Source organism: Ambystoma mexicanum, chromosome 3p (assembly GCF_040938575.1).
Source record: "Ambystoma mexicanum isolate Mex_15411 chromosome 3p, UKY_AmexF1_1, whole genome shotgun sequence".
Lineage (NCBI taxonomy): Eukaryota > Metazoa > Chordata > Amphibia > Caudata > Ambystomatidae > Ambystoma > Ambystoma mexicanum.
The window spans coordinates 593,213,560-593,227,755 of record NC_090925.1 but is presented as its reverse complement, the minus strand read 5'-3'; the positions used below and the strand labels follow the sequence as shown (position 1 = coordinate 593,227,755).

At 44.9% G+C, this 14,196-nt stretch overlaps 1 protein-coding gene across 1 annotated transcript in view; it reads left to right on the top strand.

Moving 5' to 3' along the window:
- The window catches only part of RIMS4 (regulating synaptic membrane exocytosis 4), an 867,656-nt gene that overhangs the window by 723,484 nt on the left and 129,976 nt on the right, over window positions 1-14,196 (top strand). Inside the window, exon 4 of the mRNA XM_069651349.1 lies at window positions 7,721-7,833. Coding sequence (XP_069507450.1) covers window positions 7,721-7,833 — 113 coding nt within the window. The remainder of the gene's footprint in view (window positions 1-7,720; window positions 7,834-14,196) is intronic.

Genomic DNA, 14,196 nt, shown 5'->3' with positions numbered 1-14,196 from the left:
CATCTCCTCCCCTCAAGCCAAGCCTACCCCAAGACTGCCACCCACCTTCTCAGATATCCGGCCCATGAAGCGTGTGTCAGACGAGGCTTTCGCTGCCACCTTTTCCCCACTCTTCTGGCTGACTCATACCCTGACAAAGCTCTGTCCCTGCTCTACTCCTCTATTTCTGCTACTCTTGATGCTCTTGCGCATGTCATGAGGATCCATTTGAAGTCCACATCCAAGTGCAAATCTTGGCATGTCTCTGACCTAGCTACACTTAAACGTAAGTTTAGGGCGGCTGAGAGGAAATAGAAGGCTTCTTGCACATCCCCTGACAAACTGGCCTGTCACCTGCTCCAAAGGCAATACTGATTCTCTGTTTGCACCAAGAAGAGAGTCTGCATTCAAGCCTGTGTCTCTGCGGTATCTAACAACTCGGCCAAACTCTTCAAAATCTGTAAGGAGCTGGCCAACCCTGGTGCAGTCTCCACACCTCCCAAGCTCTTTGCAATGCCTCTGCCTCTCACTTTACCTCTAAAACCCAGGGCATCTTGTCCACCCTCTCCTCCACTCACCCTCCCCCTCCTTCTCTGCTTGCTGACCCTTCTTCAGAAACCCCCTCCCTCTTTCATCTCCTTCCCACTTTTCTCCCGTGCTGAGGTCGCTAGATAAGTCTGATCTATGAAAGCCTCATCAAAACAGGTCCATCCTTTTTCCTCTAAAACCATTAAGGACCACATTGATACCCTTGCTTTGGCCCTTGCCGATTTCTGCAACCTCTACTTTGCCTCTGGATCTTTCCCCTTCCCCCTGACGCACTCCCTTGTGCATCATCTCCTCAAGAAACCCACAGCTGATCCATCTTGTCTGGCTAACTATCGCTCAATTTCCATTACTCAGTTTTTGGGTAAACTCCTGGAAAAGCTGGCCATCTCTCAGCTTAACTTTCATTCTCATTCTGTTGACTCTCTCCATGACCACCAATCTGGCTTCATAGCAGCCAGAAGCACGTAAACTGCCCTCCTGAACATCTGCAAAGATCTGCTTTCCAGCCTTGACTCTAACACTCCCTCTGTCCTCATCCTGCTTGATCTATCCTCTGCTTTTGACATGGTCAACCTACCACCCTGCTCAATCATCTCCGTGACAACCTCAGTATCACCGATCAGACTCTTGCCTGGCTGACCTCTTTCCTCTCTGACCGACCCTCCCAGGTACAACTTGGGTCCTCGTATCTACTATCTCCCTCTCTACCTGTGGGTTTCCCCAGGGGTCTAACCTGTCATCCTGGCTTTTCAACCAATACCTGGCAACTCTCACCTACTGCATTTCTATTTTCTGCTCAAATTTCCAGTGCTATGCTGATGACACCCAACTCACTTTTAGGCTTCTTTCAGCCACCTCATCTCCTTTCCTCGTCTCTGATTGCCTAATTATCATTCAAAATTGGTGCGCCACCAACGATCTTTATCTAAATGCCAACAAGACTGAGATCCTCCTCATTGCTACACCTTCACCATCCTTTACATTCTCTCTTTGGCCGGCCTCCCTTGGCCCTCCTCCTACCCCTACCAGGAAACTGCTCCCAGGACGCCATCAACTGGGTGGCCTCATTCTTTGAAGATAGGTGTTCCAAGATCATCTGGGGGGATCACTCCTGTGCTCCTAGGCCAGTAGACTGTGGTGTGCCACAGGGTGCTGGTTTCTCACCCTTACTCTTTAATCTTTATCTGCGCTGCTTGTGTACCCTACTGACAAACATGGGGGTATCCTTCACAAACTTTGCAGATGATACTTAACTGATTATGGAGTTGAGCGGAAATCACACCACAGATAACAACAAGCTATTGGGCATTTACAACTCCATCGAAGCATGGATGAAAACAAATTGGATGTGCCTCAATGGCAGCAAGACCGAGCTCATGACATTCGGATCCCCTCACGCCATAACTAAACTAGATGCTGCCTATTCCTCCTTTGCAATTAAAGACTCAACAGAGTCTCAGATAAAAGTCAAGACCCTTGGTGTCTGTTTGCAGTCATCAGAGGCTCAAGTGCATGTCTCAAACGCAATTGTCAATATCACCAAAGACTCCTGAGCCAAATTTGCCACTATTGAGTCAGCAGAACAGTGCAACCATTGCCAGAGCCACTTTACTCTCACGGCTGGACTATGGTAAGTCTCTGCTGTTAGGAGCAAATAGCAAATGCATTAAGCAGTGTCATATTATCCAGAACAACTGCATAAGGACCATCATGGGAAAATCTAGGCGAGAGCACATTGCTGGTGACAGAAAAGACCTACACTGGCTCGCCATAGAGGATCATATCACGTTCTAATCACTGACTATCGTCCACCACTGCTTATTCGGGGATGCACCCTCATATCTAAAAAAACAATTTGTCTTGTACGAACCAAGTCGCACCCTTATATCTAGATCCCAAGGACTCCTTAATGTCAGCAAAAAGAGTAAATGGGCTAGGCAGAGCGTCCTCTTCTAAAGCAATCACCAGATGGAATAAGCTGTCAGCCCACCAGAGAATAGAATCCAACTTCTCAACGTTCAGAAAAAAAGTTAAAATTTCACTTTTTAAATAAGAACCTTTGGTGTTAATTCTCCTTTCTCCTTCATTAATGCACTGACACCTAAGAGCCATCTTATTATGTTGTCCTGTCACTCTGTCATATTTGTCTATATGTAATGTATCCAGATGCCCGTGGGCTTCGGCGCTATATAAATACATATAATACCTCGATTGGAGAATGGAGTTGGACCAATCATGTCCAATGTCGTATGCGAATGTTTGCTTTGCAACGACGAAAACTGCATACAAACTATGGAAAATGTTCCCTCCAACCATGAATGACCTTCTACCTCCAAAAAGTGATCCCGACAGTATGCTTTGGCAGCGAATCAGGGTGGAATATCAGTGCAAGTTTTTGGGCTCAATTAGAAGGTTGCTTTTGGCGCAAGGCTCTCCATCTTCCACAATGCGTCTCAATGGTGGCTCTGAGGCATGAACTGGGTCTTGTATCTTTACACACTACCGTACTATGGAAATCTTTAGCACTTCTAAGGAAAATGCGAATATCTCCAGCTCCAAAAGCCTATCTCATTCTAGCGAACAAAAATCATGACACAACTGCCTCACTGATAAACAGTTGGGAGGAGAAATTACTAGCCATTCTGAATGAGGCTGACATAAAAATGTCCTTGGTCATTAAGTTACCACAACTGGCAAAAGAAAAATTCAAACAATGGAAGTGGATCACAAATGCTGAACAACGCACTGCATTAGCTTCGGCTTTAGTCTTAGGCTTAAGCTCGCAGAAAATGGATGAACTGCCAAAGTATCTGGCCAAATTTCCTTCTAATTACCATCGGAATCAATTTTTAAGATTACGTCTGAATCTCTACAATACAAAAGAGCGGCTGATGAAAATAAAAGATCCCACGACAAAGAACGACATATGCCTCTTCTGTCAAAAAGAGTCTGAATCAACCAAACACCTGATAATCGATTGTCCACAAATCTCTAGGCAACGCTTTCTACACCTAGAACGATATGCACCGCTAAATGGTAACATGGTTGAATGGTGGAGCCATCTGATTATGGGGACTAATGTACTGCTAACCTGCGGTGTGATTAACTTTATGGATACGATATTATCACCACCATCAAAAACATAGGAACCACCATTGGCATAGCCCCAAAATCTGAGTAGACTTAACCCAAGTCTGTACTAATCATAGATGCGAAATGTTGAAGGACTTGGGTTTTGGGGAATTGGAATAGAAATGACAAAAAGTTTGTTTTGTTTTACAAAACTAAAAGTCAAATAAAAATAAAAAAAATACATAAAATAAAAAATGTAAATAAGAACCTTGGGGTCATCTTTGACTCCACACTTTCCTTCTCCGGACACATCTCTGAGGTCTCTAAAAAGTCAAACTTCTTACTGCACCCCCTCAGAGGTACTCTGTCTTTCCTCTCCTTCCCCCAGCTCACTGTCTCACAAGCTCTGGTTCTCTCTAGGTTGGATTATTGTAACAGCCTCTTTGTAAATCTACCTGCCTCTACTCTCCGCCCTCTGCAGCTAATCCAGAACAGGACTGCAAGACTTATCCTTGGCCTCAAGCCCTGGGATCGTATCGCTCCAGCTCTGAAATCCCCACATTGGCTCCCTGTGGATGCAAGGATTAAATTTAAAACCCTCTGCATTGTCCACAAGGCTTTCTGGGGCCTGGGTCCAAAATACCTCCCCTCTCGAGCCCTCCGCTCCTCTACTTCTAACTCCCTGAGGGTCAGTCGTTTTTCAAAGAAACAAGCTGGGGGTAGATCTCTGTCTTTGGATGGGGCCTCCCTTTGGAACAGCCTTGCTGCCACCTTGAAACTTGAGGAGAACCATCTCCGGTTCCAGAAGCACCTCAAGACCTTCCTCGTTGCTTCTGCCTTTGCCCCTCTTCTACCCTGCTGATCTGTTTCTCTCTCGGTACTGTGCACCTGGCCATCCTCTGTCCCTCGGGCCCAGGTACCTGCTCACCCTGCCACCCTCTTGCACTGCCTCTGGGCCACCCTTTGCACTGGGGTCTGTATCTGCACCCATGCAGTCCCTTACCCACTTTCTTCTGCACTTCTCAGATATACCCTATCCAAATAACTGAGCACTTGCTACTTGCTAGCTGCACTGCCACCATTTATCGCCTTTATTTATTTATTTTACTTATTATTATTTACTCTGTTCTCTCCTCAGTTCCACACTTTCCACTTCTCCCCCCTTCCATGCACTTTCCCCCTTTTCCCTTTCCCATGCACTTGCGCGTTCTCAATGTCACCGGGCCTAGTAATACCGTAGTTTTTTTCTGTTCTCCCTGTTCCCCTCCCTTTGCCTGGTTGTGCTCTGAAACACTTGCGTAAGAGCGTGATATAAATAGAATATAATTTCATTTCATTTTAACGGGGAGGCTCCAGCTTCTCATCGATCACAGCCAAACAATGGAACACTCTCCCTTCCACCCTGAGAGATGAACCCTCTTACTGCGGGTTCCAGAAATCCCTTAAAACTTGGCTGTTCACCTAATACAGTCACCACTCCCATGACATCCCACAAGCTGCTCTGCTTTGCACTGTTTCACTTTACCAATTTCATGGTTTCTTGGCCTCACCTGCAGGTAACTGATTCACTGTAAGAGCGCCTTGATGCCTACGGGTTGCTGTGCGATTCATAAATGAAATCAATAAATACATGAGTAAATAAATGGGGCTTCTACATTGTTAGTATACATTTTGGGCATCGAGACCTATCACCTTGCACCTATACAGACCAATGCTGCAGATTTCCCTGCATTGACCTGAAGGTCAAGTTTATTTGTGAAGGCAGTGTACACCGTGATAGGTGCTGTAAGGTTCTAGGTGTTCTTGCGGTTAGCAACGTATCTTCGGCCTACACAAGCCTAGATATACTGCAGTTCCACACCCCCAAGATATCTCTCTTCAGATTGCCTAAAGTCTCATATAGCCCGTTAATTAATAATGAGAAGAGAAGAAGGGCCAGGACGTAGCCCTGACGCAATCCCGAATTAACTACAAAGTAGTCAATACAACGTCCTTGGTCACCACTCCTCACACAGGCTCGTGTATTGCTATGCAAATTGACCAAAAAACTTACCAATTCTGCGGGGCAATCCAAGGACCTGCGCACATCTCACAGCTGTGTCTCATTGACTTTGTCGAAGGACATGCTCAGGTCCATGGACACCAAATATACTGTCTCCGAACATATGTAGCGACAACCCGCCACAATCAGATATAAATTTAAAGGTATTACCCAAATTGTTTGTTTACAATTTTTCGAATGAACAATTGACCGAATTTAAAGGGTCACAATTGACCTTTTCACAATTGACCGAATATATATATATATATATATATATATATATATATATATATATATATATATATATATATATGGGTTTTGGGGGTTTGGCGTTGGGTGGGGAGTTGTGGGGGGTTTCACCCCACATATATGGTACAATTGACCTTCAAAATTCGGCCAATTGTGAAAAGGTCAATTGTCAGTCGAGCAGTTGTAAAATGAACAATTCGTATACAACCGATTTAAAGCTTGCTGGGATGTGCCCAATCTGAGTCGAAATCCTGGATTGGACTTTAGACAGGATTATCTTGTCCGCTACCAAGGCTCCCAATTTTGCTAGTAAAACATGGCCCACATTTTTTACATAGGGAGTCTAGCAAGGATATGGGTCTGTAGAACGCTAGGTTCACCTTGTCTTCCTTTTTAAAAATCGGAAAGATTATTGCTGACTGCCAGGAAATTGGAAAAAGCTTGCATGCTATAATTGGCTTAAAGCCAATGGTGAGGATTGGTGCCCATATTTCTACTTTGGACCGGAACAGGTCCATGGGAATATCCTATATAATACATTGAAAGAGTACAGGTAAGGCCAAACACTGACTGTAGACATTGTTGTTAAGAAAATAAAGCATATGTATTTCAGTACATTTGATTTAAGAGACACAATGGGCCTTGCGGAAATGCCACCATTCTCGGATACCGCTACTGCCACTGGTGGTAATAGTCCTTATTCATGAAGTCTACAGGACTACATGAGAGATTTGAAGGAATCCTAGCACCACTTTACCACAGAGCCTATAATTTGGTAGTGCCGAAAACTGCTGGCACAGTGAAAGTAACAGAATTACTGCCACTTGACTGTCCTGCCAAACTTGTAATGTGGTCAATGTGGTTTGCTTGTATGCATGGCACACCCAAAACTCTCTCACACCTTAACTGTTCCCTCGCCCTGGGATTTGCCTTACTTTGAGTAAGGTCCACACACAATGTGAACTATTGCATGCTTGGTTTGCATTAGGGGCCAAGTAGCGGGGGATATAAAGCCAAGCAAAGGAGTAATTGTTATGACATCAGGGGGAGACTGATATAATAGTCTACTCTGGTGGCAATACTTCTTTGATAGCAGCTTTTAAAGTATAACAAAAGAGTGTTCTGTCTTTGGGTTATGTTGTTTCTGCTGCCGAGCTTGTCATGTTGCACTGAAAATCTTGATGTCTATAAAAACAAGCATTCGCAATGTCAACAGTTTTAACTATTGTGTAGACATGGAAAAAGGCATTTGCCAAGCACTGCTGTAGTTGGTTTTAACTAACCATTGATGGTAGCAGCTGCAAAATGGTTCGAGTACCTGGGACCTATATACACGCCAAAACAGTGAAGGGCATGCATCGTGCTTGAAAAATTGATTAGCTGAAGGCAGACCTGGTTAAGAAATGTTTATTACAGCACTAGCGAGTTTACAGCTCCAACTAGCTAATTAACTTTCAGAAGACTGCTTTTAAAAACAAAACCTGTCAGGCACTTTGTGTGCAAAGTGTGACGGTAAGGCTTGACAAGAGATCCCAGGAGGACGTGTTTTGGGCAGGGAGGGGTGGGACTTGGGTGGGAATGGCCACAGGGATTGGCATGGCCATTGTCAGTCAATGGGTGGGTAAATAACCAATAACACCTACAAGCTTTGTATCCCTCTTTCATATGGCAGTTCTCCCTTGTTGTGAAATAGTTTTGGCTTATAGGTGGCGCTAATATCCAAAACTAAAAAAGCTCCCGCGAGTTGCATACGTTGTATTCAGTTGCTTATTTGTGGTCATTGTGGCTGTTTGAGGGAGTGACCTTTACCATCTTTGTTTTGCTTTTTAGCCTGAACTACAGTGGAGTCTGCCTCGCATCTAACGGGCAGTTTAGTGACTTTCTTTCCGGTATGGGACCAGCCCAATTCGTTGGCCGACAGACACTGGCAACCACGTCACTGGGTAAGTGACAGATGACATCTCTTAATTCATAACAACCACAGTAGCAAAAGAGCATGTCTGAATAAAGGCGTGTGCATGCGCTCACCCTCTTCCATCATTGCTCGGGGGGAGTGCTCTCCAAATGAAAGTGTCCACTGAAAAGTAGCGACCTGAAAACATTATCACTGGGTTTAATGTTCATGTAGACACATATATGCTTAGTATGCGTTCAGTTACAGGTCTGTGCCTCCATTTTAATTCAGCGACTATGTGTTAGACAGTTTCATTTGGAGCACACATCAGATCTGTGGGCTCTAGACATTTACTACGTCCATTCCTCCCCACGAGTAGCGCACCTGATAGATAATTAGTCTAAATCAACTCTTTTAATAAAGGAAATGGTCCCTGAAAGTGGCCACTTAAACCTTAGAGAAATTCACTTTATTGTTTACATAAACCTTACGTTACCTATGGCAGAGGGGGCCTTTTCATTAGCAAAACAGGAAAGTATGGGGCCAATTCACGAGGCCACATGCACGTGGAGGAATTCTGGCATAGATCTCTTTCCTGTAGTCTGCCAAGAGTCCAATGCGGTCTTCCACCTATCAAAGGGCATCTAAATTCACAACTGGCTCAGTCTGCCCTGTTAAAGACAAGGTATATGGGACCGCACAATACTGCTTGTAGAGGCCCTAAGCAACACACATTTTCCCAAAATAGAAGTGCTCATGCTTTATGTGGGATTGACTAGTTTTCTGTTTTTTTTATTACATGTGCCCCTCTTGAAAGCAGGTGGCAAAATAAACAATGCCTTTGATGTGATATGCCTTTTAAAGCCTGTCATTGCCAATGCTCTCGCTGAAACTGACCAGCCCCTACAATGCAAGTGGGGTCAGTGTGCCAATTCAATTCGCCGGAATGGGCTTAATATTTGAATGCGAACCGAGGGGGCTAATTGCGGGTCCCTTGCGTTTGCATCCCTTATGTTCTTCACATGGAAACCCTCTATGAATCAGGGACTTACAAGGTGAGATCTGCAGAAACACAATGCCCTGGCATCCCTGCTCACAGATATATTTGTGGATTGGCATCTATGAGTTGACTTGCTTAAGGTTGTAAGAGGGTGATTGACAAAGGGTGCAGATCGACTCTGATCCAACATCTCTGCTGGATCAGGGCTAATAAGTGTACCATGGCTCCCCGTGCCACCCCTACCTTCCTGCGCTCAGAGAAGTGGTAGCGGATGGAGAAAAAGTCTACCCCCTTAGAAGGCAATGGGGCACATGGACCAGTCCAAAACAGTTCACCAAGTGATAACTGTATTGTATTGTACGGTTACTTGATAAAGCGCAGGCATAGACTGGTAAAGGCATCAAAGTGCTAAGTTAGAGAGAAGAGGGGGTACCAAGGGAAAATTAGAACAGAAAGGTTTTTAGACATTTGCAAAAAGGAAGGAATTGGGCAGTGTTACGCAACTCAGGACCAAGGACCGAAAGGATCTTCCTCCTGCCTGAGACCGTAGAAACCGAGGAATGCAGAGAAGTGAGAGATTAGCTGAGCCGGGATCTCTGCAAGGTTTGTAAGGTACAAGTTTTGATTGCAGAAACTCTGCCCCAGTACCATGAATAGCACAGTGAACAAGGCAGAGGTCCTTAAACTTAATACAGCTTTTCACCGGACGCCAGTGACGCCGCAGAAGAAGCGCCTGGGAATTAGCTAGTCTGGGGGCATTCAGGGCCAAAATTCAGGGCCACAAGCTGCCGAATTCTGAAGGATCTGCAGGCGATGTATGAGGAATTCAGGCTGGCCAAGATAGATCCTATTACAATAATCAATAGACCCCATAATAGAGGCTCTACCAATTTTAGATGAGAGTTCCTGAGAAGAGAAGGGAGAACCTTTTTCAACAATTTAAGTTTAGCAAAGCCTGTTTGGCACATGGCTGACACTTGGGCTGACCTAGAGCCGGAGGAAAGGATTTTTATGCCTAGGCTTTTGACCATAGGAGCAGGTTCCAGGCAGTTCCAAAGAGAAGAAGGCCAATATTCAGAAGTCCAGGAGGAACTGGAGCAGGTGGAGCCAACAAGTAAGACTACAGTTTTGTCACCGTTAAACTTGAGCCCGTTTTTTGACATCCAGTCAGCAACAGCAGAGAGGAATTCTTTAATTTATGAGGAGGATCGGTGGATGGGGAGTTAAGACGAAAGAGAATTAGAGTGTCATCCGCATAAGAATAAAAGTGAATGCAGTGACTAGAGATACATTTAGCAAGAGCCAACATGCATAGGTTAAACAGAAGAGGAAAGAGAGCCAACCCCTGCGGAACCCCACAGTCCAAAGTAATAGGAGAGGAAGTAAAAGTAGATAGAGAAACCATCTGAGCTCGATTAGAGAGAAAAGATGTAAACCACTTCAGGTGGACACCCACGATTCCGGCTCCATGAAGACAGTGAAGGAGTCCATGATGGTCCGCAGTATCAAAGGCCGCGGAGAGATCAAGGAGAATAAGAACACCAGTCTCTCTGCGGTCCTACAGCAGGGCGATGTCATCAAGTAGAGAGACCAAAACCGACTCAGTACCCGTCCCAGGGTGAAAACCAGCCTGGAAGGGGTGAAGAAGATGATTACTCTTGAGAAAGGCAGAAAGCTGGGGGTGACAATAACTTCGAGCAGTTTCATGATAGCCGGAAGAAGAGAAAGAGGCCGATAATGTGCAACCTCGGCAGGATCTAAATGTGACTTTTTGAGAAGAGGGGAAATAACCACATGTTTAAGTGAGTCAAGAATGTGACCAGTAGAAAAGGAATATTGGAGGGCTGAAGTAAGCAATGGGACGAGTCTGTGAGAGAGCGATGGCAAAATGTGAAGAGGAAGTGCAAGCAGATTTTAGCTTGAGAAGGGCAGTAGCGACATAGAGTCAGTCACAGTGATAAACTGAACAGTGTTAGAATGAGAGACCGAAGGAAGAGGGACCTCAGAGGTGATATCAGAGGTATGTCTTTCAGCATCAATCAGCTCACGAAGTTTTCAGATTTCTTTTTCAAAGAAAAGTGCAATTCGGTCGCAGTGAGTTTGGGGGTGAAGAGGGGCAGGGGCTGGGGGGCGAATCAGAGTATTCAGTTCCTTGACCACATGGAAAAGTTCCCGAGAGGTACAAGAGGCATTCATAATCCGATCCGAGAAATGCTGGGTTTTGATTTTTTTAATAGTGCGTGATAGATGTTTCGTGCTTCAACATAGGCCGATTTAGCCGTGGGGTCAGAAGACTGATGCTATCTGCGTTCCACTTGTCTACATCTCTGTTTGAGTGTTCGCAGTTCAGGACAGTACAAAGGGGCAGATTGTTTTGCACGAGAGGTAGAACGTTTAGAGGGTGCCAAAGAGTCTGTAGTGCACTGTAGGGCCTCACTCAAGGAGTCACAAGGATTGGAATCAGTTGTCAGGCCTTGAAGAGTAAGATTTTCAATAGAAATGGCAATATCATTTGAAGAAACGTCTGCCCATCGACGTTGAAACTTAGCAAGAGGGATAGGTCTAGTTCTGGGCTGAGCGAAAGGAATAGAAAAAGGTACCAAGAAGTGATCAGACAAAAGTACTGGCAAGGGGGGAAAAGAGAATACATCCATCATGTTAGAAAAAAATAAGATCCAGCTGATTATCAGCCCGATGAGTGGGAGTGTGATTGCTAAGATGCAGGCCACAATCAGCAAGAGCTGAGATGAGTTTAGGCAGTTATTTAGTGAATAACTGGAAAAGTATTCACTGTGAAGACCAGGAATTTCACACAAAAATAAAATGTACTCATTCATTTAATAGACAAAAATAGCACATTTTTCATGGAATAAAGGCATCTGCCAGTGACAAATGAAAAAAGAAGGTCCTTGCCATAAAAAGCAGCACCAAGCATGGAGCAGAAATGCAGGAAAAGATGGATGGTTTTAAAAATAATACTATTTCAAACGTGGTATTGCACGGAATTCAGAGCCATGTGTATGCTGCTGCTTAGAATGGGGAAAGTGGCAGGATGGTTGTGTTTTTATTGCCTGCGTGCTTTCTTTTGGGACTGCAGTTCTGGGATTCAGAGAGGTAAGCTCTTCCTTTCTCGTCACCAAAAGTGGCATCATTATAGCGGATATGCTATTGGCTAGTTGTGTCACCTGCAGTGAGGCATTCTTTCCTGCAGGGGGCAGATATGCTTGTGGTAGTATTATGCAACCCGATGGTGTTATTGTAAGAATGTGCAAGTGCTGGGGCCAACGCAGGATGAGCCTTCTCCACATGTGGTCTGAAGAGGACTTGGCTATTTAGTGTAATGTTAAGACGAAGGATGAAGCATCAGGTGGTCTCATAAGGGGCCCAAGTAAAATTCTCCATAACTAGGAGTTTTACATCCTTAAGCATCTAGGCTCCTGAGGTATAAGGAGGTTGCCCGCCACATACAAAGACAGAGCGTGCTTGCATCATACATGGTATGGCTCACTGATAAACAGGACCACGCTCCAAGAGGGAGAGCCGACCAGTAACAAGCTGATGTTCAGTGGGTTTGACTGACGTTAACTGACTGACATGTGACTGCGTGGGCTGTAGTAAATGTGGTGCTGAGGCAAAGACGTTTCACTTGTCCATCACTAGCCATCGTCTGGCGAGAAGCCTGCTCATGGATCCACTTCAGGGATGTCCTCGAGAACTCTTGCATCGAAGTATGACTCATCAGTGACGTCAGTAGGACTTGGGCATCTGGTGATGTTCCTATGGTTGGTTGATACCCTAGCTGATTTCCCGAATAGACGGTGAGCACGTAATGGGGTTGATGCCAGTGTGCGGTGGGGTTGCCCCTCTTGGGTGCTCTCTAGAACACATTGCTTAGAAATCTCTTCCAGGGATGCTTTTTTGGTAGAGAATCGTATCGTTAAGAGTGAATCCGGCTTTTCATTGAGAGAGCCCTACTGGTGTCCTATTATAGTTATGGTGGGGAATATTTTAAGATGCTAATTCTTATGCCCGCAAAGGAGAACATTGTAAGTCATGCATATTTATAAAATCCACATTATCCGCCTCTCTGGATATTTGAGTTTAGCGGGGTGTAGCGATTCTTAAGGTTTTATTATCCCGGCTGGATAATTACCTCCAGTCTCGGGAGGATAGCTCAGCAGCAACCTGCTCGCTTTGGAAGCAAGACGACATGGAGCATCACAGGTTCGATCCCCAGGTCTGTGCTTTGAAACCTCTGGGAATTAAGCGCAATATAAATAACCTATCATATCATATCATTATTATCATACCATACTAAACACACGATTATTACACCATTGATGTACTCCAAAGATGGGGTTGTTAATACATATTTGTAATTGGTTATTTATAACACACTTAATACCCAGAGGTTTCTAAGCGCGCACCCGGGTATCCAACCTTCTTGCTTGGTGTCGTCTTGCTTCCAAAGCAAGCACGTTGCCCCTGAGCTATCCCCCCGAGTGGATTTATTTTCTGGATCCATGTAGTAAGTTAAAGTGCACATTAAGGGACTGATTCACAGAAGCATTTGATAATGAGACAATCGCATTGGGAAATGCTCTGTGAATCAGGCTCTAAATCGGTTGTCTCAATGCTCCAAACCCTGATCACCTAAAAGTTCTGGTTACATATTATGGGGGTCATTACAACCCAGGCGCTAATTGCGCCAACTTTACCACCATGGTGTAAACTACGTTTACACCATGGTGGATGGCGGATTTACCACCCCATTCCAAGGTGAGTGGGGCGGTAAATCCCCATTTCCCATTTTCCCTTCCCCATTCCCATTTTTGCCCCATAGGGCATAATGGGAGTGGGGAAGGCGCTAATTACGCCACCGTAAATTACGGTGGCGTAATTAGCATCATGGCAGGTTAGCGCCATGGATTTTAACGGCTGCTAAAAGCAGCCGTTAAAATCAGAATAGGCGTTAAGGGTTAACGACGGCGTTAACCCTTAACGCCTGGGTCGTAATGAGGCCCTATGTCACTTAAGACTATTTGTGAACCTTTATTATTATTGAGCTAGGGACTTATATAGCGCCCAATATCTCCCTTATTCTGCATTTCATTGCACCTAATAAATCAACTCGGTAATGCACACCCTTTCCCTTAAGAATTTAGGAGTTCAAGTGGGTCCATCAGCTGCTGCCAGAGGTTAGCATGTCATGGCGCCTCATGTCCTGGGGGGGAGCTGTGCTGCTTATACCTTTATTTCAACCACAGAAAGGGTTGCAGAAGCAGCGATAACTTCTCGCTTTGGATTCAGATGTTCAAGTGCATAGATATGATATCATTGTATCTGTCATGCTTTAGGGGATGTATGTGCCACAGAGAATGCTTTCTAGATCTTATCCATGACTTTTCGCAC